A 27637-nucleotide genomic window follows, 5' to 3' on the forward strand; every position below is an offset into this window, starting at 1 on the left:
CACGTCGCTATTCTTTAGAACGGCGTTATTCAGTCAGGATCGGCCAGCAAGCGGCGCATTTTCAATTTACAAATAGCAGAACCCTGATGCGAAAATGGGAAAGCTATGCCCGCCGAAATGCAGGATTTGTAAGCTTAAAATGTAAGTGAAAGTGCTTTGTTGTGAAAGTGAAATGAAAGAAATTGAATTTACATTCGATTTCGCTCTCACAACTGTGCTTCCTAAAGGTGAACACCGTGGTGCCACTCATAGCAACAGCCAGCTCAGCATTTTGACGTTTTCGTCGGCTAAAGTCGCATACGCCTGTACATGAATTAAACTCACCATCAAAATCCCGCGAAGGATAGTGCTAAGAGTACTGCCGTATAACGCAATGTACTGTTGAGTCTATGGTCCTATCCACTGAACCCACGCAATTGAAACAAGCGCAGCACAACTTCAAAGAGTGCCGTCTGCTAACGTGGCATTTGCCTTATTACGCACAGTGTTGCGGCCCCGTGCATATTGTAGGTTAATAAACACACGGCATCTCTAAGAAATGTTTCAATATCCCATTAAGCATGGCAAGTCTCCACGGAGCAGCCAGATGATGGCAGGTGAAGGTTTAGTCGCTGCGCTACCGGCAGCGCTCTTCCTTCAATTAAGTTTCGGGTTTAGGGGGGTTTAACGTCCTAAAGCAACTTAGGCTATGAGGGACGCTGTAGTGAAGGGCTCCGCAAATTTCGACTACCTTGGGTTCTTTGACGTGCACTAACACTGCACAATACACGTGCCTAATTTCGTCTCCATCGAAATTCAACCGCCGCGGCCGAGAACGAACCCGCGTCTTTTTGGTTAGCAGCCGAGCCCTTCAGATTACGAAACTTCGCGAAGGTTAGGATTACGAAACTAGCGGTTACAGGTCCTCCGACGCAATATCGCGTGAAGTGTTACAAATACGCAATAACTCGGGCGTGGAAGCAAGTTTTTCTGGTGCACCGTATGGTCCCCGATCGGCGGTGGCGCTCCTGCCGGCCGCTTTTGTCCCCAAACCGAACTTCTGCGGGAGTTTCATGAGAATTATACCCCTGTCAAGCGGGAAATTTAAGTGCACTTACGGAGAGTGTCACTCGCTATAAATGCACGTCGCGAAATCTAAACGTCGCAAGTCGAGTCTCACTCGCAGAAGAGTGCGCTCAGGTTGGAGTGCGTTCAGGGAACGCACGTTGAGGTACGAGTGCATAACCTCGACAGCAGCGACTTTGAAGGCGCAATATGTATGATGCATAAAAAGTACTCACAAGTTCCTGTTACTTGTTATAAAACAGTTTTTTTAATATTTCTTCGTTACAGCTACAAGCGAAGGAACACAACAAAGGCGGCGTGCAACTCCGCTGCACGCCGCCATGTTGTTTGTTGTCAAAATTCTGGATAGTCTTGGCTGGTCTCGGCTTTTCTTCTATTTCTATTTTTTTCATTGTCAGACACTGTTTAAGCTTGTTTTATTTGCGCTATTACGTCAAACAGTCGATTTCTATGTTTTTCTATCTTCTTCGTCGACCTCTTCAATAAATCCGCTCATTTCGTGTCGCCAACTTTTCTTTAGTACTAGTGCTCTTTGCCTTCCCGTTTAGTACCGCGAAGCCTAAAGTGTCACTCGGGAGTCGGGATATAGTGCCTAGAATATACTGGCTAGTGTGCTGAGCGCGGGTGGCGCGGTGGCTCCCGAGTTGATGCCTGCCGCGGCGGCCGCATGGCGGCGCTGTGGTGCGAGAGGGTGTAGGGTGAGCGCGCGCGTCGGGGCGAGCCGGTTTCTCGCACGCGTCGCGCCGCTGAGGGTTTGAAAAAGCTAACCAAACCAAACGCTAACCAAATGTAAGCACACGCGAGCGTAAGCGGTTGATGGAATTCAAACTAAAAAAAAAACACGTTTCACAAAACACACAATTCGGTTTAATAGAATGAATGCAGCATATGTTTAATCAAAGGGGAAGTGCGAGTGGGGGTAATGCTTTTTGGCCAACAGAAAGTACGAAAAAGCGCGTATTCAATTGCAGTGCCAACAGATAGACACTGTGTAGGCTTCACCTACACAAATTAACTTTGAGTGTGACAGAGTAGCACTTTTATATTTGCCACAGCGGCAGGATATCAAACTTACAGCTTTTGACTATATTACGGAAACAGATAAACCACTACCCTATTATGAATCTATTGCAGCCTATGGTTTATATAAATTTTAAAAGTTCCAAGTAAAGAGAACTTGTTACGATTACGGCTGAACGTGTCCATGTTTTTGGTCTTTTCGCTTAAGGCCTCAAAAACCTTCGTGTTCAGACCAAAGCCACCCTTAAATCGTTGCAGATATTTTTGTAAGCATTTTCGCCCAGGAAAAATCATAATGCTCTGCTCTCGAGTGCTCGTAGAGCTTTGGGCTCCGCATCCTCATTATAGCAAACACTCCACAATCCAGGCACCATCATAAGGCATGCCTCTCAGAGACTTTCGTCTTGCGGCCAGGAAACAAGCTCTCACAGCTAACTGCTGCTTCTTCGGGAGTGACTGTATTTTTGCCTCGAGTGCTTCTTCGCTCATTGCATTGTTTTGCTCCTTCGTTGGGGTAACATGCTGCTGAGCATTGACCCGGCTTTTCTTTGTCTTTCTCAAAGCACGAGAAAAATTCTTGATTTTTTTTTGTCACTAGGATCTTTCGTCTTTTTCCTTCTGTACATGTTGTTCTGCGAGAGCGTCCGTAAATATTTGCAGTGCAAGCATGACTCTCCTTTTCCATCGGTGGTCAGCAAGCATTTCACTGCAAAGTACATACTTCTGTATGAAGTGTGCTTGCCTGCAACAGGAATCATGCCACACCCATTACAGAGGCCGCAGAGCCATTTCTTGATTAAATATGATGATGACGATGTCCTCGGGCTGAATAGCACATACCCACGGCGGGGGATTGGCTCTGCCTCATGGCGGGCTGTAAGCACGCGCTTTTCCTTTTCTCTTCCTCGGAAGTAAATTGTGGCAATTATAGAACGGTGCTCACGCAAAAGTTTTCCAAAAGTCACCATTCTTTCGATGAATAGTTTCGAGAAGTCACCAGCTTCGGTCTCGCAACAAGCATAAGTTAAAGCTCCATTTGACGCAGCAGGCAACTTCATCCATGTCACCTGAATCAGAATTCAGGTGACGGGAACGGGTGCCGAATTAATATGACTTGGGCACGGACACTGCAGTATCGCTTCGCTTCCACACACCGGTCCTGTATCATTGTCTGTCTGCTCGGAATCGGAACGCTTCTGGAGTTCCTCTGATGCGCCTCCACGAGCGACGCAATGAGAGTCAACCCGCGTATCATCACTGTCGACTGCAGAGCAATACTCGGGACCCACCAGCTCGACATTTCGCTTCCGTTGTTTAGGTGCCCGTCCTTGGTCGCAAATGTTTCGCACCTTCCTTTTCACCGTCTTTTTAGGCGCAAGATGAGGTGGATAATTTTCGAATACTTTAGGGACAGCATCGGGCTTCAGGCGTGGCTTCACTCGGTCGGGCGAGTTCGTTCACGACGCCGTTCACCGTAATCTTAAAAGATCTTTCGATGCATTCGTTCTCGAAATGTTTTTCGCATACGACAGCCTTCGGTGTCAGCCTTCTGTCGGCCCTCTTGACCTTATTTTTCCATTCAGCAAGCCGTGCTGGGTCCCCCGATGCAGTGAACAAAGACACCTTTTCTTCGTTAGGCCGATAACCGCTTCGACACAATGGAACGAAACGCCGTCCTCTCTTTGCATTGCCGCTTAGCCTTTAACATTTCAGGATGTTTTTGCTCGCGTTTAGCGTCTTCTAGCATCACAATCCAAGAGATGATGCCTGTCAAACATTGATTTCACAGGAGCAATCGCGCGAGGCTGCGGTATCGGCGCGACAGCAGACGACAGGAGTTCGGCGGCTTTCGCGCACCCTCCCGACCGGCAGCGCCCCTTGCGGCCTCTCCGCGCAGGCATCGCGGCGGGGGCCTCGCCCTCCCGTACGAAACGCGCGCGCTGCGCACACTAGCCAGTATATTCTAGGCACTATAGTCGGGATGCCGAAGCGCACTCCCAGCAAGTGCACTTAACCTGTGCATTTGACAGGGGTGTTAGCAGTATTTAATTACAAAGGCGACGGGGCGCCGTCTTCTGGGAGGAGAGGAGGTTGAAAGAACGCGCATTTGAATGCCGCGGACATAAGACGTTGTGAGGGAAAAAGAAAAAGCGACGGTTTCGCGCGACGCAGAAAAGATTTTGCGCAGTGAATTACTCAGAACAGCAGAGAGCCTGTGACCACGTGAGCCATCGAAATGGGAATTCAAAGTGACGCTGCAATTGATGTGTAAAAACTGACCTGGTTTGCGAATTTTCTCTGTCGTAGTTGTCGTTGTGGTAGAGCTCGTAGTTGTCCTTGTGGTAGTGCTCGTAGTTGTCGTTGTGGTAGGGCTGGTAGTTTCCTCTGTGGGAGGTTCCGTAGTTATCTCTGCGGGAGGTTCCGTAGCTTTCGCTGTGGAAGGGTCCGGCGTCCTTGTCCTGCGGGACGTTTGCGTGCGGACGATGCCATAGTAGGCCTCTTCGTCGTGCTCTTCGGTAGTCGACTCGCCCTGGTCTGTTCAGGAAGAGAGAAACGCGTGAAAACAGATGTGACATTTGATACGCGATACGCAGAGCATCCGAACTAGAAAAGAGGTCCGCGTCGCGCAGCCTAGTGTGTGCCCGATGGACGTGGCTTTGAGGTAGCAGAGGCGCTCTTTGCCCACTGAAGAGGTAATGGAATGCTAGACGCGGTTTAAAAGTGGCTTTCGCCGCACAAATGACATTTTGGCATGCGTAATAGCGCTTCACTGGCTGCCTCGCTGAATTGCCGCCGTCAGTGTCAAGTCCTTCAGTGAATAGGCTGATGTTCACGCGCACGTTCGCGAAGCGCTTTCGTACTGCCAGGACATCATTCGCTCTTAATAGAAAGAAGTCGACTGGAACTAAGCTGCCCTCTAGTGCACTTCCTTCAAGAAAAGACACAGCATGAAAGGATAGCTTACTCCCATTTTTACTCCCATATAGACGTATTCGTGTTTAGAGTGTTGGTGAGCGTCGGTGAGCCGAACGACAGCGCTTAGCAGCACACCCGTGACACCGGAACCTGTCGCGGTACCAGGTTTAGGTCGCTTCTGTTTTATTATTGCGAAAGCAATACTACGCCAGGTCTAAATGCTCGTCGCATGGTCCGTGCATTCACCCTCTTAAGGCGGAGCTTAATTGCCCCTTCCAGTCGAAGAATGAACTCGCGCTTTCGCGCGTGCTCTCGGTTTAACTACGTTAAACCGCCACCAATTTTTTTTTAATCTGAGACTGCTGATTTAAGGCTACTGCATAAGAGGTTGGGTCACGTACATATAAATGTACGAATTTATTTTGACATCTTCATCATTATCACTAGTACGGCTACTTGAACTCGTGGAAAAAAGCTTCAGCCATTGACCTCCTATTAGCTATTCATCTGCGGTAGGAAGGGCCACTCAATCCCCGTAAGTTTTGTCATGCTCACCCACACTCTGCTTCCTGATTTCTGCTTCCTGAAGCGTTTCCCCTCCCTTGCAGAAAATACTGCGTTATGGACATGCATCCACTTTATGTGTCTTGCTAATGTCAATTTCGAGTTCTTTGATTAGAGTTAGAATATCTTTCATTCACGTTTGTTACTGTTGTGTTCCTGTCACAGTTACTCGTGCCATTTTCCTCGCCCATACCACGCGGTGCTGGCTCAGGTTCATTTCCATCCTTTTCGTTAGCCTCCAAGTTTCTGCCCCATATATGAGCAGTCGCACGATTCACCTGTTATACGCTTTCCTCCAGAGGGACACTGGTCACGTGCTTTTCGTATTCTGGCATTATGCGCCAAATGCACTGCACAGCGACCCACTTTCCTGACAGTTTCTCCTTGGTCATGAACCTTGGTTCCGCTCACAATCTGACCCAGGTTGTTGTACCCCTATCCACGAATAGGGGTACAAATTCTTGTGACCCTCCCTTGTGACCCTCACAAGAACAAATTCTTGTGACCCTCCGATTGACTCTGAAATAACGTTTTGCCATCCATCCATTGATCTCCTGGCGCAGTGGTGCGGCTGTTAAGCGATGGCCGTGCGATGGCAGGTGCTGCTATCGGAGGGGCTTGTGCGACCCAGGTTGCTATTCCTGGGCAACTTCTCGCGAGCAATCATCAATTTTGCTGCCACCTGCAACAGTGGTCAGTTTCCTCACAATCCAATGGGCAGGTTGTGATGACGCCAAAAGGTCACGTGATATAGGCTGCCCAGCCAGGGTGCTTGGGTGATTTTTCGCTCACAACGCCGACGACGGAGAACGACTCCGGTTTTTCCGCATAACGGGAGCATTAACGCTGTCGCGTTAATAGGAAGTGGTTATGTATTCTTGGGTGAAGTCCTTGCAAACTGCGCACTGTCAATAAAGTGGCGGAATTAAGTAGCTTACCAGCTCTCGTGGATGTTTTGTAGCCAATTGGAGCGCGATGCCTTGATACGTTCGTTGTGGAACGTTTGCATTTGCCTTTAAAGCAACCAATTTGTTAAAAATAGTAACATCTCTAATTGTTTTGTACGAGTAGCGTCATGTGCATTTGACTTGCTGATGTGCGAGGAGTATAAGAAGTAATTTGTTTTTGTTTCTTTTGAAGCGAAAGCTTTACTACGCCATGCAAAGCTAAGGTCACCGTGTCTGGAGATTTCATCTTCATTTCAGCTTCAGATAAAGCAAAGGAGAGGAAAGGTGCATAACTGGCCCCCTGGGACAGTGGACACCTTAGTCCGCTTTAAGCTACGAAACCAATGGAGCGCGGCAGCTTCCGAAGCAAAGTTCCGCTGTCTGGCGTCTTCCCTTGGTTAGCCGTTCTTCGCGCTCTTCGAGCGTCTCGGCTGCTCGCTTGGCTTTCCTCAGCTCGTTCTCCCTCTGCTTGCCCGCCCAGTACCGAGCGACGACTTCACGATCCACTGATTTGATCTTCTGCTGCCTATACCGCCGTTGAGCGGTGGCCGAAAACTCCCCCTCTGCTTCCATGGCGAGCGTGTGACCACCGAGCGCATCGCCTCCCGTATACATTCAGCGCCGCGCGCATGTGCACTGCGCACCTGTGGCATGACTGAGAAGCAGGCGGTGGCAGCAGCGCACCTGTGACGTCACGCTCGGCGCACCTGTGGCGAAACTGATTGCCATGGCGACGACGCGCTTGCGACGCTCACTTTCAGACAGCGGAAAAATCATTGAGGGTAGGACAGTGTAGCTTTCCCGACAAAATTGCTTGCATCGTGCAACTAGCAGCTTTCAGCTACCTGCATAGGTCGCTGAAATCACCAGAAGGAAACAAACTTTGACGCGACATAGAAAGCGCAGAACAGATATTACTGGGTTCTGAGTGACCTCATTGATACTAAGGGCCGGAAAACGCAGTAGCAAGTGGAAGTTAGCCAGGCGATAGGTGCCAGGTATCTAACTGCCGTCCGTGCGTGGACTGACGTCCCGAAGCAGTGACCAGTTTGCTCCAGCAGCGAAAGTAGTTGTGGCCAGAGTGGCAAAATTAAGCGCCGCAGCACCATCCGTCGAGGCAGAGACGCGCGCGTCGCTATGCGTTAAGGCACTCGGTTCTGTGACGGTACCACTTGCAGCGGTAAAGTCTCCAGCACTGCTGAGCAGCTGCAGAAACTCGCAGGGCCGCGGGCCCGCAACTTCCGAAACACTCGCTTATTTTTTCGAACGCTTAAAACGAACGTATCGCGATGTCGCCACTGTTGTTTGGGAGACGGGCTCAAAAGCAGGCGCACCAAAATTGTTTGTTTAAAAAAATGAAAGAAAAATATATTAAATGTATTTTACCCGGCCGATGAAAATGCTTTCATTATGAACCATTTCTTTATGGTGCTCTGCTTTCAGTTCAGAAAAGTGGTTTACGGAACGCCGGCGAGATCCAGGTTTTATGCAAATTTGTGCAACCAATTTGTAGCCAGTGTGCATATTCTGATACAGTCTTAGCTCCGTTCTAGGCTCATTACGTATCTCGCAGTTTCTGGCAATGAACAATCGCTTCCGGGATCAGTCTTCAGCACTGGAATGAGCTCTGTAGTTTTATTACGCGGTGCATGTTCAGATTCGTAGGCCTTGATGAAATGCGCTGAAAACGCATGTTGACGAACGGTGATGTTGATTCGCTTACAGCTTGTTCTGTTTCGAAGCAGGAAGTTGGTAAGAGGCATTCCCAAAGTCAACCGATGTAACTAACCTGTCGTCACTAACCGCGGTGATCCAGAAGTCACGAATGTAAAGTGGATTTTTAAGTGAGAAAGAGGCGCCGAAGAAATATCACCGGCCTTCAAGAGAAAGTGTCCATTTAGTTTTTTATATCTAGGCCTGCCAGCGTGGAAGGGAATAAAAATGTTCCTTGTCTTCATACATGAGGTGTCCGCTTCAGAAATGACAGCTAACTAGAACTTCGAATGCAGCCCTGTCTTGAAGAATTGAAAGATATACTTGAAATATCTTTGGATGGTGAATGGCGTCTGTGCTTTAAATTGGAACGGAAATGGCATAATCTGTGGCCACTTCAGGGTCAGTTTAGCGGCTTTTTTAGTGCGCCAGAACTATTGCTCTCACTCCGTTGAAAGGCCGCCGTCGGTTCATCTGTCTCAAGCCTGCTTCTGACAGGTTGCCTACCTGCCGCTGTGTGCAGGTGGAAACCTTCCCATTGTTGTCCCGTTGTTTTCCGCTTTCCCGCGACCTGGAAACGCTGGGCACCAATGGCCTGTGTGACAGGTGGGCCACCTAGGTCACGTAACCTTGTGACGCAATCACAACCTGCCCACCCGATCGTGAGCAAACTGCCCGTAGTGGCAGCTCAATTAGTGATTAGTCGCGAGAGGTTCCTCGATTCGCGCAACCTGCGCTTCACAAGGCCCACCGATGACAGGACCTGTCATCGCTGAGTGGTGGCGCGCGTCATTTAACCGCTGCACCACTGCGCCAGGAATTTTTCGAGGACTTCCAAGGATCTATACATGAATCTACAGAATGATCAGTTCTACCGGAGTACAAGTCCAAAAATTGGTTGGGACACTCAAGGTTCACCTGAATACCTGCAGAAGCACTGGCACACGTGTGGTACTAACGGCAAGAAGAAAATGAAACACTGCACACCGCTGCTTGGCAGCGCAACAATCCTCTTTAAGAAGAGTGACGAATTGGTTCGAGATCTGATGGAAGCCTTTTACGAGGTCTGTTAGAAAAGTATCCGACCTTTGGCTGTAGAAAAAAAACTTGCATAACTGAAACGTTGCAAACCTAGTCACCTTCAAATTAGTCTACTTGGGACTCCCCACACTTCTCCCAGCGGTGCTGCCATTGTGCGAAGTATTACGAAAAGGCCCCTTTCGGAATGGAGTTTAGCTCAGCTGTCGTTGCAGCCATAATGTTTTTCCTTGTTTGAAATCGCGCTCCTTTCAATGGCCTTTTAATTTTGGGAACCAGCCAGAAGTCGCAGGGGCCATATCAGGACAGTAAGGAGTCTGTTGAGCTACAAAAGTCTGGTTTTTCGCCAAAAAATCTGAATCGAGTGCGAGGAATGTGCGGGAGCATTGTCGCGATGGGTGCGCCAATTTCCTGTTGACCTCAGCTCCGGGTTCTTGCGCCTCACAGCATCACATAGGCAACGGAGGACACCCCTGTAGTACTCTTTGGTCATTGTTTGACCCTGTGGAGTGCGTACCCGTGGTCAGCCACACAGAGGGTGTCAAAGAAAGCACTCAGCATCCCTTTCACATTGCTGCGCACTTGGCGGGCCTTCTTAAGTCTTGGTGACGTGGAATGTTTGCACTGTGACGACTGGGATCTGGTTTCCGGGTCGTACCTGTACACCCAAGACTCGTCACCAGCGATTATGATGTTGATGAAGTCGGGGTCACTGTTTGCGGAATACAGCATGTCCTGTGAGACCAACACGAAGCTGATTTTGCTCCACCGTGAGCAGCTTCGGCACGAATTTCGCCGCAACTCTCTCCATGGCCAAATATTCGGTGATAATGGACTGTTCGGAAAAATTGCTCATGTCCACCTCTTCCTGAATTGCTCGGATAGTCACGCGACGGTCCCGCATACCAATAGCGTTCAGTTCGGCAATGACCTGGTCATTTTGGCATGTTGATGGCCGATTGGAGCGTGGCTCGTTCTCCACCGATGTGCGGCCATCTTTAAATCAATTGTACCACTGCTTAATGTGTGTGCTGCTCATAGCATCGTCACCGAAAGCCGTCTGAATATTTCGAATGGTTTCCACTTGGCTGTCACGCAGTTTATGGCAAAATTTGATGCAGTAGCGCTGCTCCTTTCACTCCGCCATTTTCCTTGCAATAAAAAACCGACGAGAGCACTGCGCCCTGCCTCACTCAAACGCTGCCTCCCAGCGACTGACGCTATTGGCAGGCGGGAAAAAATTCGTGCATGCGCACGAAGGTTCAAGGTAGGCTGGTGCAAGCGTGCTTGTTTCATATCTATCAGGTGTTCACAAAAAAAATAAAGTCGGATACTTTTCTAACAGACCTCGTACATACGCTCGAATAGTGCTAGTTGCATCGGTCAAACTTCAGTAGGATTGGCTGCTAGGTAATTCGAATTTTTCGCCTGGTCACTTGGCTTTCCATGATAATCGTTTAGTGCTTTGGCTTCGTACGCGAGATGTCTCATGGGATGAGTACTGCCTTAGTGACTTTTTGTGCGCCGTTTGTGTTCCGACTTGCGCGCATACATTTCTCGAATAAACTTCAGTTGCGAGTTAGGGCCGGTCCTTGTCATTCTTTTCGTAGTCAGTGTGTTGTTCCCTTTCGCATTTTTTTTTAACTCAGCTGTGATCCGTCTTAAGGGTATGCGGCGGTAGCGTTGATGAACTAATGCCCGTATACGCGCAATTGGTCATTCTCTACTTAACATTCACAGATCCCTGGGAGTCCTCACACCACTCCTGGCTGAGTGGTGCAGAAGTGAAGGGATGCGCCGCTCCTCCGCGACGGCAGGTGCTGCCACTGGTGGGGCTTCTGCGACCCAGGCTGCTCTTCCCGAGAAACCTCTCGCGACCAGTCATGAATTTAATTGCCATGCGCCACTGTGCGCAGTTTACTCACAATCCGGTGGGCAGGTTGTGAGGACGTGAAGGGTTATGTGACCCTAGGTGGCCCACCTCCTTTCTAAGTTGGTCCTCTGGGGATTTTTCGCTCACAGTCAATAATGCCGACACTGACGTCGGATCTTCTCTCTAGAGCCCTCTAGAGCCCTCTAGAACCCTCTTGAGCCCCCCCACCTCCCGGAGATTGATCCATGGGGTCAGGGGGCAGCATATCTTCGGCTACAGACCGGCACATTCCCACAAAGCACTTCTCCAAGGGCACAAAGAGCTCACCCGCAAAATAAATCTCAGTGACATCGCGGACGACTTTGTTCAGAGGTCTACTATGCGAAGAAACAGTTTTTGGATTGTGCGGTAGCCTTTCTAAAATGTGAAGGACAGTGAAGTTCACCATGGTAAAATACGCCAGCTTTCTTCAAGCTGCCGCTGTCCATGAGATCAAATTAGTCCCTCCCATGAAATCAGCCCTCAATTCCCTGTGTTGCCGTTTCGCCATTACAACTTCTGCTTCTTCGTTTCTTCGTGTCTTTGTTTATAGTTTTAAAAGATGCATTATGAGGTCATATTCAAGCTTTAAATTTTAAATTATCTTGCTGTGAGAATGTTCCTAGATCCATTGTTTCGTAAACACGAAAAGTTTAAAATATGTTTATATTGAAATTGTACTGTTGCCCAATGTTGTGAACATGTGAAGTGCTTTTTGTGTATCCGGAATAAGCCGGGGTTTTTAGAAGACTGTATTTGTCACCCGTCGGGCGAGACCATGGTTCGCGGACCCGTTCTTTACAAGATGGGGCCTTTAGTATATAGCCTCTCCGCCTGTCTACATCTTGTGCTTATATCATCTGAAGATACCATGTCACACGTAATACATATGACCGGCTTGAGCGATCACAATATCTTGCATTTCACGTTCGATTCATCGCATGAATCGTAGTCAAAACGCTCCAAGACCACTAGCTAGAGACTATAACAAGCTCATTTTGTAGCCCTTAATAACCGGACCTCTTTTTAGAAATTTCTTCACCGGGTTATCTCGAGCGCTCAGCAGAAACAAACCGGTGCAAGTACCGAAATAAATTGTGTCTTAACTGATTCACCGTCTTATCCCTCATCAGCGTATGTACTCCAATAGCCATATTCCATGGTATAACAGATATCTGAAACGATTTTATAACAAAAAGAAACGACTTTTTCGAACTGCTAAGTATTCATTAAACCTTGCCCATTGGACAGCATACAAGACAGCTGCTTCAGCATATTAACGAGCACTGAAGTCAACTAAATCCACATTATTTAAATTAACCCTCCTGAATGTTCTGAGGACTAAACCAAAACGCTTCTGAAACATAAGGAAACCTAGAAACACCAATAACGTGTCGTTATTGCACTCACCAGCGAACCTGCTCCCGAAAACCTCTGCGCTACTGTACTAACTGATACTTTCGTTAAGTTGCTTGCTTCTTCATCCAGTGTTATTCAACGTCCCAATCTCCAACTGTCAGATCATTTCGCGATGGATCTCACCATGTTCGACATGTAAGGCATCATACCAATTATCGATTTGAAGCTTAACATCTTTTAGCGGAATTGATGGTATAAAGGGCAAATTTATACGAAATGCTAAAGAGCATAGTTTTGTCATCCAGAAATCCATATTCCCACAATCGTATCACCATAGTGTACTACTGAGACTGGAAAACTGCTGTGGTCATACCAGTAAATAAAGCCGGAGATACAGAGAATCCATCTAACCACTGACCCAATCTTTGAGACCAATAGCTTGCAAAATAATGGTGCTGATATTTATACATTTTGTTTAATATTCTGCCAGATAACAGTTTCTTCTCTCTAGCAGACCATGGCTTCCGAAAGTTTTTCTCTTGTGATATTAAACTACTTTCCTTCACTTACGACTTTCACATCTACTTGGACTCCGATTTTTCATGTGAGTGCATATTTCTTGACTTTGTTAAAGCATTCGATAAAGTTAATAACTCACCGCTATTACATAAACAAAGTGGCCTGAACATTGACGCTACAGCTCTTAACTGGATACGTTGATTTCCTTCTTCTCGGGTGGAATTTGTCGGCTTTAATGACGCTTATTCCTCTACTGTACCACTTTGTTCTGCGGTTCTTCAAGAATCACTACTTGGCCCCCTTACCTTTTTTATCTTCTATATTGCTGTGAATTGCCGTTCCCCTCTGTAATGTACTCTGTATCCTGAGATCCTGAGAGTAAAATAAATGAATACCTCTTGCCAAGGCGGACGCCCCCTCCCCCCCCCCCCCCCCCCCCCCCGGCAGGTTGAAAACTCGGCGCCTATGATAGTATATAAGGCGAGCATTTTGACACAAACGTCGGCGAATACTCACGTGCAGCGCCATACTGGAAGGCGGCAGCTCCGATGGCTGTGAGTGCAAGCACTGCGATGCAGCCGAGAGCCAGGGGAATCAACCAACCGTTGTCCCGGCTGAAAAGTGAGTAGAAAGAGCAAATCGATAGTCGCACTTAGTTTTACTCTGGTTGAGCGAAAGCACGTTCACTTCATCCATTATTCTTCCATGTTGGCTTAGCGTATCAATTGCGGTATGCCCTCAGAAATACGTCGAGTGTCTACTCCAAGCAGCGCATTAGGAGACAGTGGCCATGGCGGTACGTGTCGGACAAAGTCAGTGCGTGGAAAGTTAGGTCGTACTTATGACAAATACAAGAGGGACAGAATGTTGGAGCCATTTTCGCACAGTAACACGGTGCACTTCATTTGCATGTGTTCTCGCGGCACTATTTGGTCCCTTTCCCACAATTTATTATTGTTCGTGAAGGTGAATTCTTTTAGCTTACTTGTACTCGGTGATTGCATTTGAACTGTTTGTGCGCTTGAACTGGAGCGTTAGAAAGGGTGTTGGGTCTGCAGCGGGTATTCGTTAATTGGGAAATGAGCCAAGTGTGAGTCTCTTCAACACGCACAGGTGACCTCGCATTTGAGTATATAGCTGTGCTTGTCGAAAGAAAAAGGCAAGGATTATGCAGCTAAATAATTTTGACACGCGCGGTCAGCTTTACATGAACGAAACTCCTAGTCGGTGTGTGTGTGTGTGTGTGTGTTTGTGTGTGTGTGTGTGTTTGTGTGTGTGTGTGTGTGTGTGTGTGTGTGTGTGTGTGTGTGTGTGTGTGTGTGTGTGTGTGTGTGTGTGTGTGTGTGTACAGGGTGTCCCAGCTAACTTGGACCAAGATTTCAAAAAACCGAAGCGTTCTTCAAAACTGAAATTGCGCTGATTTTGATAGGGTTTACCTAAAGTTAGAGTACCATTTTTTTGGCTCGACCTACTTGAATAATTAGTCGAGATAAAATAGTTAACCTTTTAAATATAGCTTGAAACGTTCAGGCGCCAATAGGAAAGTTGTGGAGCTCCACAAATATTCTCCAACCCAGGCACCTCCAACCAGATAGACTTAGCGTGGCCGTTTTTATTCAGTAAAAACGAAAGCCCGCGGAGTTCAAAAAATACCACGTGACAGCGCGCTTCGTGCGTCCGAATGCGCCTAATTAATATCACGCGCAAGGACGTCCATCCCCGCCCGCGCATCGACGACGCTCTGGAGTGATTGCAAGGGGCAAAACTCTTTGCTTCTCGCGACTTACGTTCTGGGTACTGGCAGGTTCCCATGGAAGCGGCTAATCACCCCAAAACGGCTTTTGCGACCTCCGACAGCTTGTACGATTTTACTGTGAGGCTTTCGGCCTTTGTAGTGCCCCTGCGACTTTCGAAATAATCATCGATACAATTGTGCGTAGCCTGAAGTGGAAGATGTGCCTGTGCTACCTTGACGGCAATGTAGTTTTTTCCCCGGCTTTGACACCCAACTCTCCTGCCTGAAGCACATCTTGACCTGCGTCTATGACACCGATCTGCAGATCAACTTGAAAAAATGCCATTTTGCCGCCCGTCCGCTACGCAGGCCGCGTGGTCTCCAAGGAAGGCGTTTCTCCCAACCCGGCGAAGCTTCGCGCTGTCGCTGCCTTTCCCAAACCTATCTCCATCATAGACGTGCGCAGCTCCTTAGGTCTGTGCTCTTACTTTCGTCCGTTTATTCGTCACTTTGCTTCTATTACTGCGCCCTTAACACAACTTCTGTCTGGCACTTCAGATTTATCGCTATGATCTCCAGCGTGCGACGATGCCTACGCCGCCTTGTGCCGCCTCCTCACAGCGCCATCCGTATTGCCCCATTTCGACTCAACCGCTCCTACCGAAGTCCGCACGGACGCCAGTGGTGTTGGCCTCGGCGCCGTACTCGCCAAGCTCGTTTCTGGCTTCCATGTATACGTCGTTGCCTCTGCAAGCCGCACACTCATAAAGACGGAACCCAATTACTCTGCAAGTGAAAAAGAGTGTTTGGCCGTCGTATGGGCCCTTGAACAATCTTCCATGAAAGACCCATCCGGCCCCCTTGCCAGATGGGCTCTTCGTCTGCAAGAATATGACATCCGCGTCGTCTATTGCTCCGGCTGCAAGCATCAAGACGCTGATACCCTGTCCGGCTGCCGACTTTCAGTTGATATTGCCAGCCTTTCTACCTCTGACCCCTTCCCGCCGTGGTTTCACATCACCGACATACCGTCAGCGCAAAGTACATACCCCTAGATCACTCCTCTTCTCGACTTTATTTTTAATCCAACTGCTTCTTTTGCGTCCCGCGCTATCCGCCTCCATGCTTGCACATCGCGATCCGTAACCACTTCGTCTATCGCCACAACTAAACTCCGACGGCCGAAAGTGGCTACTCCTTATTCCTCGTCCCTTGCGCACGTAAATATGCGCCTATTTCCACGCTGAAGCACAATGCGGTCAAGCGGGAGTTTTCAGGACTCAGGCCCGTGTCTGGCTGCGCTACTACTGGCGCGGCATGAAAACCTTCATCCTTAAATACGTGCGCTCATGCCTCGCCTGTCAGCGTCGCAAGGCATCTCCTCATCGTTCTGCTGGAGAGTTGCAGCCTCTCCCTTGCCCACCACGCCCTCCGACCGCATAGGCATTGATTTCTACTGGCCGCTTCCGTACACTGCAGCAGGGAACGGTTGGGCTATCGTTGCGGTTGCCCATCTGACGCGGTATGCCGAAACCGCTGCCCTTCCGGCAGCCACAGCAGCAGAAGTCGCCACCTTCCTTTCGCAGCGCTTTTTCCTTCGTCACGGTGCACTGCGTGAACTGCTTAATGGCCGCGGCCGCGCCTTCTTGTCCGATGTTGGCAAAGTACTGCTCTCCCAGTGCCGACGAGGTTTCTCATTTGGCTTCACTACTGTTGGACCGAGAACTGGGATTGGGCCTCAGGACCGGCCGTGTGCCGTGGTGCTCTCCGCTACGCGCAGATTAAGTTATTTGATTAATTCGCTTTTCATTTCTTATATATATATATATATATAACACAAGTGTTAGAAAGGTTTGGGAACATTGACAACCTATCTTCGAGGTTTGCCGGTAGAACAGTAGTATTAAGCTTATTACAGACCCTAATTTTCATCAGCGTAGCCAACGCAGCAAGCAAATAAATATTTACCTTCCTCATACAACTCTCCTTTTGTAGAGAGAACTACATTGGCCAGATTCTCGGCGTTTCGCTGTGGCCGGTGGCCACACCGCGAGCTGAACCGTTGCTTAGCAACCGCCGCAGCTGGCAGCGACGCTCACCCCGCTATCTGGCATGACGTCAGAGGAAGAGCCGGTTTAACCGCGTTGCAACAACCGAGGAGGAGCAGGTGAAACCGGGTTGCAACAACAGAGGAGGAGCCGGCGTTGCATCGTATATATAGAAGGGGCGGCTCGGTGGGATTCGTCGGCAGATATGGAAGGGAAGTCGGAGAGACTGAAAGAAGCCAGGCTTCGTCGTCGGAACGAAACCAAGAGGAGGCAGCGAGCCGAGGAGACGGAGGAAGAACGAGCCGCACGCCTCGAAAAGCGTCGTAAGTACGAAGCGGCCAGGCGAGTGGATTGAGATGAGGATGGTTCGCCGTCTAGTTCGGCATCTAATACCAGGCAAAGACGGAATGAAACGAGGAGAGGGCAACGAGCTGCGGAGACAGAAGAACATGCTCGGCGTATCGAACAGAGACGGCAGAGTGATGCAGCTCGGAGAACGGTGCGCCTAGCCGCCGATACAACGGAGTTGGAGGACGTGAACGCTCGCCGTGTGACGGATCATGTGATTCGGCTGGCTTAAAGTTCAAGTGCGACGCGCATGTTCCAAACGGACTTTACAGACAATCCGTTTGGATTTGTGTGTGAGGTTTGCGAAACACTTTGGCATATGAGTTACACTTTAAAAATATCTTGTCTTTAATCTAACCATAACTTAACGATAAGTAACAACAAAACCTAAACACTGAGACGTACCAAGCTAAACGATAAAGATGTAACCGTAGAGAAACCATGCTAAGCAATAAGATTAACCGTACCTCTCGCTACGCACATACAGGCAAAAATGAGTTAAGCCAAAGCAAATTTTTCAGCAGACATTCCAATGGCTTCAGCTTCGAAAGTACCAGTACGTTTTTAAAAATGTTCTTGCTTTCCTTTTCTGCAATACAAAATTCTACTTTTTATTTGTTAAATAACAAATCTACTTCTAATTGGAGGCCGTTATACTTAGTTGCGCCGACTGGGACACTTATTTTTGGTCTTTTTTTTATTAGTCCAACCAAATGTATTTGTACTATCCAGTGACAGCAACTATAATAGCGTCATAGTTAATCAGGTTGCAGTCCCAGGTTGCCTAATAATTGCTTGTGCTTTTAATAAACACTCCCATTTGCTCTTCACGCTGTATAATTTCGAACTTCCTCTTGTTAATTGTGACCCATATCATCCTGCTGAAGATTGCGTCAATTATAGTGAAGGTGTTCTTAATATGATTTTGAACTTAGGTACTAGGAAAATCAGCGGCTGAGATGTCATGCCTAACTCATTTCTTGTTTTTCACTCACTATACAGACGAACAAATAGATATATTTAGAAAATGAAATCTTTAGAAGATCACTGCCCAGCGCCACGGTTCCCTGCTTCTGGAAACTTGCAAAAGGAATGCATTTATGTAAGTCCGGTAACACTAAAGTGCTGTGGAACTTTAAACCTATTTCCATAACTTCCCTTCATGCACGTTTTTCAAACATAATTCTTAAACACGTAACAGAATTTCTGGAAAGTTACAATACCCTAAGCAATTTGCAACGTGGTCTCTGTTGAGGATATTGACCTAGTACCCAACTGACCTAATGCACACAGGACATATGCAGTGATTTTTTGTATGTTGATGTTCTCCCGCATTCTCTGTTCGTCAAAGTTAGTCTTTATGCAGATTACTGCGCTCTGTATCACACTAGGCTCTAAGCATGAATACTACATATATGAGAATAAAGAGGGAGCAAACTGTCCTCTAGCGTACTCCCTGGGAGTACGCCAGAGGACAGTTTGCTCCCTCTTTGCTCCTTTTTCTTTAGAGTGTACGAAAATACCAGTGGGTCATGAACTCCTTAACAACTCATTTACTATACTCTGTAGGTGTAGCAAGGAATGGTAGATGAACTTTAATTGCTCCAAAACTTTTTCATATTCGTTTCTAGACGCACATCTTCTTTTTGACGCAATCCTTCCGGGATCAGGATTTACAAAGACTACCACAATTTAACTATCTCCGTCTTCAATTTTATTATTACATGTCATTGTCGTAACCAAGGATATCCAATGTAACAGAGCTTTTACAAGTCACGGGTGCCTGCATCTAACTTTAAGTAAGGCCCCAAGAAACTCCTGACGTACAAAACGTTTGTCCACCCCATTCGTGATTACGGCCCCGTCAATTGGAACCCTCGTAAGAATTCGAATACAAAAAAGTTAGAGTCAGGCGAGAAGAAATCAATTCGTTTAAGCTTCCACAACAACAGCAGAAATTTTCCTTCTTTCCATTATGTGGCTTGACGTCTCAGAACGCCGTCATCTTACCGCCACTAGAATGCTTCAAATTATTACATAACCTGGTTCATTCGGAACGTTTTCCGCCGTTAAATAGCTACTTTAAAATAGGCTTTATTTGTATGACAAGCTCAGCTGGAAAGGCTCGATAGAGGAGGAAAACACAGGTCTGGGCTCGAACAGTTTGCGCCGTAGTCTCGCACTGTACGTCGACTCTGTCTCTGCTGTTGTCGGCCATCTTCCTGTTTAAAACGGGAGTTTTATCCCCCTTCTCTCACTTATTAATCCTTATTCCTCTCACATTATTCCTTTTTATTATCGCAGTGGGAGGTATAAATGCAGCATCTTTCGGTTTACCATTGAACTCTACAGTTCACTACTTGGAAGAATCCGTTCAGTGCTTATGAATAAATTTTTCGAAGCTATTTTGTAATATCAATCCGGCATTTCTGCGTGTGTTCTGCTCACTGTATTTTCTCCCTATCTTTCTCCTAGAATGGCCTCATCAAGGATGCAGTATGCATAAATAAATAAAAATAAAGATTTACGTATGCATAAGAGTCGATGCACTGAAAAGTTTTTCCGATAACTTGGAGAAAAAAATGATTATTTACCACTGTTGACTGAGAAGACGCGGTACGGGCCTTCCAAAAGGAAAAACTTCTATGCCAGTTTCTCGCTCTCTGCTCTACGGCCTGTTTTCAAGCTTAGTTCTTCTCTAGCATGAAGTGGACCTTCTGCGGAGTTCTGACACCACAAGAGACGCACTGAAATCGTGTTTGTTAGAGGCACTCAAAGAACGGCTACATGCTCGAGGATAGAAATATAATACCAACTTTGTATACTAGCTCCGTTCCGAGGGAAGGTAAAACTGCGCCGTAAGGCGGCAAAGTATATTGCGCGCAAATACTATAAGTGGCTGTGGACATAAGGCAAGGCGTGGCCATGCACAAGGTACTTACTCTTCTTCCTTTGCTTCAGCTGAAAAAGAGAGGTGTACTTTTTTAATTCGTTATCATTAGAAAGGTATGTGCAAATGGGAACGGCGACCACCGCCATGCGCGACGCGTGATAACCTTGTGAAGCCATCACAACCTTCCCATCGTGGGAGGCTACAACCTACCCACCTACCCACCGGATTGTGGACAAATCCCCCCCCCCCCCCCCCCCCCGGGCAGGTAGCAGTTAAATTCATCATTGGTCGTCAGGAACCTTGGTCTCACAAACCCAATCGGTGGCTGTGCTTGAAACAGCCACTTGCCGTGGCAGTGGCGGATCGCTTAACCGCTGAGCCACTACACAGGGAGTATTATGAGGACTCCGTGCCATCTACGAATGTAGAGAATGACGAATTCCGCATGTTTGGGCATTAGTACGACTAAATCAGCAGCAACAGAAAACGCCAATGGATTGATGCTATCCACCAAGTATCGCCTGAGTTTTATGACCTCTAAGTGCCGGATTCTTGTACATAGCTTTAATTGGGAGGCATCTGTGGAATTAACTAAGCTACTATTGTGGAAATACTGAAGGTAATATGGTTAATCCTTCTGATCCGAGCAAAATTTTTCTTTTCGTTTGTCCATCGCTCATATCGTGGAGCTAAGAACGCCATAAAAAAATGGGAATGTTTTTGGCGATAGAGAAACATTAATACCAAAAAAATGCAAACCTCTCTGGAGGATATCTGAGGATATATGGTCGCTGCAGTGGGATCTCACGATATACGGAAAAGCTGCGTTCACAGGTAACTTTCTGATGAAAAATGCACTTGTCCAAAATTTCTGGATATACTGGAATCCTGGATAATGTGATGCATAAGCTAATAGTGCCGATGCTTCGGATGCAAATATATGGTGTCATATGTAGATAAATAATGTCGCGGAGTGTTTTCTGGCTAGGCTTTCATCTAATCATCACCAACGCTGTAACTGCCAAGGGCGTAACGTGAACGACAGGGCAGAGGCCTCCCTTAAGGAAAAGCTGAGGTGAAATTGAAGTTACCTTTATCGATAGACTACGCCATTCTAGCGACAAACAGACCACTCTCACAGAAAGCGGAGCTTTTATAAGATGGAAACAAAGAAACAAACAAAAACGAAGTACACGTGTCGCCATCACCAGCAGATTTGGCAAGTAAACTGCGTGCGTCGACACCGAATTTGTCGACGGATCCCGGAGGCTACGCTACATCACCGTTCACTTCAAAATGGCGGCAACTGTTCCTCGGTGTGCATATAGGCGTGATCAGTTTGGAACAAATGGCGGGAAAATGGTTATACATTCGTCTTTAATAAATGCGTTCATCAAATTCATAAAGAAATTTTTGAAAAGAGTCTTTTTATCCGAGACACAAATTGACGTACAGACCAAGACCCAGAGAATCAATTTGTACTGAGTTGTTTTCGTACTGTCGTTGTCTCCAGAGTGCCTTTAATGCCAGGTTTTCGGTGTTGATCGACCGACTTTGGACTTGTAAGCTGCGCTTTAATAAAACGGGGGCGGGAGGGGGGGGGGCCGACAATTTACAATGGCATACTTACAATATGCCCCCGAGGAGAGGCAAAAGGAGGCAGGCAAAGCATGCCTCCTGACGAGGCCTACACCCCGGCTTACACTTCAGGACACTGGTGACTAAATAGGATCACATATGTACAATAAGAAAATTACTTTACTAGAAAAGAGTACAGTGCTTTAGGGTAGGAAACCTAGTAACATAGACAAAAGAGAGACATTCCTAAAGTCTAAACAAAAACAGAAACATGACACCGTTATGTCAGAGCTGTCGTACCATGAAAATACATGCACAGCTAATAAAGAGCACAACGAAAATCATTTGCAAAGCTGAAAACAGACACTGGAGTAGAAATACACAGGCGCAGAAAAAGTACACAATATTAACAGAACAGAAACAGTGCTAAAACAGTGTTGAAATAATCGCAAAATTACGAAGCAGGAAAATGAAACTTCAATTTCCTCTTAACGGCAATAGAGACAGTAGCCTCTTGAGCTATTTTCACTAAAGACGGGTTCGCCTTACACAAGCTTGCAATTTGGTTGATTGTATTTTGTGCTGCATAATTTGTCCTGAATCCTGTAGTAGATGTCCTTTAAAATGTCATGTAGATATAAGTGATAGGTGTTACATTCGAGCGACAGTTTGTGGCCTTCTCGTTCCCACGCGCACAATATTTTTAATATGCGGTCCAGTAGTATCGGCGCACTTCGAGAACTGCTACACTAGTGTCCTCATGCCGCCACAAGAGATACAGGAGGCGACACCAATTAAGCAGTGAAACCGTGACAGAATACCGGGTGCAAAAGGAGTGTTATTTTCACCTTCGGGAATAGCCGCAAGTTGATTACGCGAGAACACATCAATGAAGCAGGGGAAGCGACCGGCCGACCTGAGTGTTCTGCGTAGTTAAGCAGAGGTGTCTACACTGAGAGACGCAGTGCATCCTCACCTATGAGGACTGAAACAGAAGTCATCCGTTTCTGGGATGAGGACACAGAAAGAATTCACATGAATCTACATCGAGCAATTAAAATGTCACAACCCAAAAGGCGAATGGTTTTGACCATGTTCCCTGCTGGAACAAAAGAGGGCTGAAGGATATTTATTTTAATAGACGCCTCTAATCTGTCCCTCATCCCTCCCTCTCACTTAAAGACTCTTGCCTACTACGGCGTCTTCAAAGTGAAGGCCTATTCCAACCTACACCATTTACATCGCCTGCACGCAAAACTTTACGGAGACAAATGTCCATGGTGCGGCGACGCCCCGAACACTAATAAATATCACATGGACATGTCCTCAACAGCCCCGCCATCTAAAGCCGCGTAAGGCGGCCCTGGAGCTGTTGGAGGTGAAGCTGAATCAGCGCACGCCTCAACGACCAGGCAGCGCTCCTCCTCATCGCCAGAAGGCCAGTAGAAGCCTCCGGCGGCCTGGACTGAGGGCCCACGCACATGCGCTCCAGCCACCATGGTATAATTGAAACAGTGCAAGGCTTAATGCCTAACAGAGCAGAGGAAAGGGGGAAACGGACAACACAGCGCTTTCCTCAGCTCTCTTTTAGGCCGTCGGCCTTGCGCTGTTTCAATTACACCATGCATAACCAACTCGCCCATCTGTTCGTGCTTTCAACCACAATCCTCTTCAGTAAACGTTTACTCACTTACTCACTCTGTTCTTTCTAAAATTAATGTGATTCGTTTCTGTGCAAAATAAAGCCGCATACAGAGTGAGAAGGGTGACCCCAGTAGACGACTGCTCATAATTGTAACTGAGGTACCATTTTCAGCAAATGGGTATTTTCTGCATTTAGCTACAATGAATATGCGGTGCCAGGGACTGAATTCATCGCAGAGCCTCCTGCGCAGCCTCTCGGTGGATTAGCGCACGAGCTAGCGAGGAGCGCTTAATTCCTTGAGGATGACAAAGACAAAAGAAATCACAAGTCAAAATATTACCGGCTTAAAAATATATGGTGCGAACTCACATGTCAGGCTCGAGGATTCTATCCCAGACATCTCGTAGACAGATTGCTCCATGGCGATTTAAGCGTCCTTCTTGGAACCAGGTCAGAAAAGATATCTAGAAAGGTAGGGGTGGGAGCAGATAAACACAGGTTACAAACCCGGTGATATGTCGGTTACAAGCCGTGACTCCGATGCTTACCAGACAAAACTGAGATGAGCTACACCAGCTGAGACAGGCTGACGAAACGACTCGTTCTTTTCTTCTTCAAACCTAGAGATCTGGCACGCGCTGGTGATCGGTAACTTACTAAACGGGAAGACACCTGTGCCAGAAAACGATGGAGTAAAAACCATAGGCAATCTAAATGAAATGATAGAATTTTGCACACAAGAAGAACACTGGATGTAGTCCAGACGAAACCAAGCGACAAGCAATGCAAAGCACAGCCAGTACAGGTGCGAGCAGCCACGCCAGCAGGGCGGCGCTTCATGTGCTTTGTCTTCATCTTGCTGGGCATCAGGCGCGTCCGCCATGGTTCACTGCAAAAGTAATGCACGGAGCAATTCTTTCTCAGCCGTTGAGTGAGGGCTTCCAAAACAGCATGACGTAAGTAATGCTGCCTGAGAATGCAGCATTACTTACTTCATGCTGTTTTGCAGCGTTGACCACCCACTTTTTAGTGCAATAGCCTGTGGGGACTTTGCTCCGCGTTTTCCCCTTTGGTTGGCTTTTAAGCGATGCAACCATCGTAGCTTGGTTAGCTACCGTAACTAACAAGAGAGGCGCCGGTGTCGCAGCGAAACGAGCGCCTCGAATGGCCTGATTGCTGCGCGCGTGCGGGTGGGAGACGGCCCTCTTCGGCTTGGGAACTTGGACGCACGATGATGTTCACGCGCGACGCTACGCGAGAGGGGCGAAGCCTCGTGGGGAGGAACCTTCTACCGCATCTCGTCCCGTCCGGCCGCGGAGTATCCCCTGCCCTAGCGTGGGCGAACATTCGCTTGTAACCTTGCTGGTGAGTCAGACACCATCGATTCCTTAGCGTATCTTGTTGCTAGCTGGCGTTATTGTTGTTGTAGCAATAAATGGCTGTTTGTGTCAGCCCAAGTGTAGTTTTTTTTGTTTCCTCAGAGCAAGCCCTGCCGTGGTCGGTGTGCGCTCGGTAGCGTACTCGATCACGGGGTGGGGTCCGGCTGCTTTGAACGGTGTCAGCCGCACTTAACGAGGGAGAACGTATTTATCTCCCCAATTACAACCCCGCATGCATTAGAGATGCTATGAAGGCAAAAACTGTCCGGCGCCTGTGTGGACTCCCGCCAGCGAAAAGTGGCCGGTGGAGTTTAGGAGTATTTCCATCTTTGCCACCGCTGGCAGGTGGAGAGAGGTGGGCGGCTGCTGGAGTCGCCATTTACATCCACTGGAATCTACATTCCACCAAGGTAAAATTAATAAACCAGTCCATGATCTCGGAACAGTAGTTTCAGCCCACAATGCTCCTGAACCAAACTATGAACAAGTCGCATAAATCAGTATCCATGAACTTCTATTGCGCACCAAGAAACAAACAATCATGGTTGTGGGTGACTTTGATCAAGATCTTAGCAATATCGCCAATTCCGAATCCTAGATATGCTTGAGGAGAAGGTTGGTCTTCGTGTCGCCAACCGTCACGGGCCCGTGTCAATGCAACCATGGTCAAGGCTATGGTTTTCAAGTTGAAACCAACACAGCTGCCTAAGAAGAAAGCCGATGGTTACTCGAATTCCAACATGATCGAAATCGCCTGAAGCGATTAAAAATGTGCAATACACATCATTGTAAACTGGCTCGAAAACATCTTTAATTATTTTCTTATTTCTGCATAAGCGGAGTCGAAAAAGCGAATGCTATATCATTTCCTCCCATTGATGTCGCTCCGAATTTTTAGAAGGCAAAACTTTGCAGCCGAGCTTCTAGCCAGAAAAAAAATGGCTGTGGCTTAGCTCAGCTAGGCCAGGATATATGTAGAGAAAGCAGTTTCGTCTACTGACATTTCTGTAGCGACACACCGTCGTTGTTGTTCGGCAGCTTGGTGGCATCTCTTCGCGAGATGCTCCTCTCGTTTTTCGAGCGTATCGGCCGCCTGCTTAGCCTTTCTCGCTTCGTTTTCAAGCTGTCGGCCGGCCGTGTACCATGAGACAACTTGTGGATCGGAAGACTCAATTTCACGCAGCCTGTACTGCTGCCGTGCCGAGCACGGCAGCTCTTCTTCTTCCATGGTGCGCGTCTGAGGAGGGAGCGCATCGCTTCCGGATTAATGACCGTTTACAGCGCGCAGTTCTTCGTTTGAGACCGGATGGCGCCTCAGGCGCACTCAGAACACGGCGCCATTCCCGGCCTCGTAAGTCGCCGGCGCAGCAGTGGAAATATCACCGTTGGCTGCCGAATGTGTTCTTTCTACGAAGATGTGGAAAGGCAGAGGAAATACGTACTAGGCTGCGGACTGCAAGGTTCGCGGCAGAGAGCTAAAGGTTTGGGATGAAATCGTCTGTGAGCTTCACGGAACCAAACTGCACAAGGACGTAGAGCGGCGTTCGTCATGCACCCTCTCTGAACAGGCGAACGCTACAAACACGCTTGCAGCGCTAGATAGCCATTCTAAATAGAAAGACGTTATCTTAGAAAATCTCCGAGGGTAAGTGCACAACATAGCCGCATGAACAAGGTGTTCCGCCACCGAAACCGTCACGGAGTGCTTTCAATTGCTGTCATTGCGTCTTCGTGTGTAGCGAGACCTCACTTAATAAGTTAAGGGTGTGCGACCAATAATAACAGGAGCGCACGAGGCCAAATTAAGAACGGAAAAGAAGGACAACTTACGCTCTCCTACATCTACTCTACATTATGCTGTGCACAGCCGTGCGAGAGGACAACGCTTGCCGTCAGTCCGTGTATTACATGCAGCCTTGGCGCTACTGTTTAACTTCGCTCCGAGAAGCGCGGTTTTCGTGCACCATATTTGGAATAAAGCATTTGCGTTATACTGCTCATGTGCTGGGTGGTTGCCCCTTTCTTGCTCTCTATGTGAGACAGTCACTAAAAGTGATTCGCAGGCCAGCGCTAACAGTGAAGCTGATTCCTTACCACCGAGCGCTTTCATGTCTGCATATCAAGCGTGGCGTGTACTCCAGTTTTATGCGTGAGGCTGACAGAATTGTGAACTTCGTGTAACATGAACGCGTTTCCATGCGCTCGTTATAGAAAGTATATCGCGGAATCCTTCGAAACGACGGTTCGCCAGCTCGTGAGGGCTGCTTGATGCATGTTACTGCTACCATGACAGTTAACATTTGTGTATATATTGATTTTTGTCTCTTTTGTGTGTTTAACAAACCAGTTGAAAATATTTTAGGTTAACAGGTTGTAAACAAATGCGCAGGATGTGCATGTGAACGCTTTAGAGCCCTGTCTGGTCGCATGTATAGACAGCGACCTGTACTGCCGCAGGAGCATTGAACCTTGCCATTTTAGATAATAATAAAAAAAACAATAAGCGAAGCCTTCAGCGGAAGCAACGACAAGCATTCAGGCGATCCATTCGTTGGTTCGAAGAGGCGGAGAGCTGACCTGCTATCTGATTGATTGATTGATTGATCTGCGGCATGAAGCCCAACCACTTTTTGACGTCTCAAGTGATCAGTTAGGGTTCTCACGTGTCTTTTAAAGCTGCGAGGCGCTGCGAGGCGCGACTTTGCGCATGCGCCGGAGCGGTTGCGGCGCCATGATTGCCATGGCACTGGTTGCCTTGTTAGCGGCGCAGGTGCAGTAGTGGCCTTTGGCGGGCACCGCGAAATTCGCTTCTGGTAGACTAGAGTAGCCCTGGTCGTTGTTTTGCGGCGACAAATTACAACGTAATGCGTGGACAGCTGTCGACGCCGCCTCGCAGTGGATTGTGCCCCGGGTGGTAGAAAAATGATTTTGGAGGAAGTGAAAGGCGCCGTATATGTC

General features: G+C 47.8%; 1 protein-coding gene across 1 annotated transcript in view; it reads right to left on the minus strand.

Moving 5' to 3' along the window:
• The window catches only part of LOC149369619 (uncharacterized), a 67204-nt gene extending 44050 nt beyond the window's left edge, over positions 1-23154 (minus strand). Inside the window, exons 1-3 of the mRNA XM_089576025.1 lie at positions 22970-23154; positions 13570-13667; positions 4366-4620 (exon numbers count right to left, since the gene is read on the minus strand). Of these exons, the coding sequence (XP_089432151.1) occupies positions 4366-4620; positions 13570-13667; positions 22970-23154 (538 nt within the window). The remainder of the gene's footprint in view (positions 1-4365; positions 4621-13569; positions 13668-22969) is intronic.
• Between the last annotated feature and the right edge of the window lie 4483 nt (positions 23155-27637).

This window comes from Amblyomma mixtum, chromosome 1 (assembly GCF_055824585.1).
Source record: "Amblyomma mixtum isolate Tamu chromosome 1, ASM5582458v1, whole genome shotgun sequence".
Taxonomy (NCBI): domain Eukaryota; kingdom Metazoa; phylum Arthropoda; class Arachnida; order Ixodida; family Ixodidae; genus Amblyomma; species Amblyomma mixtum.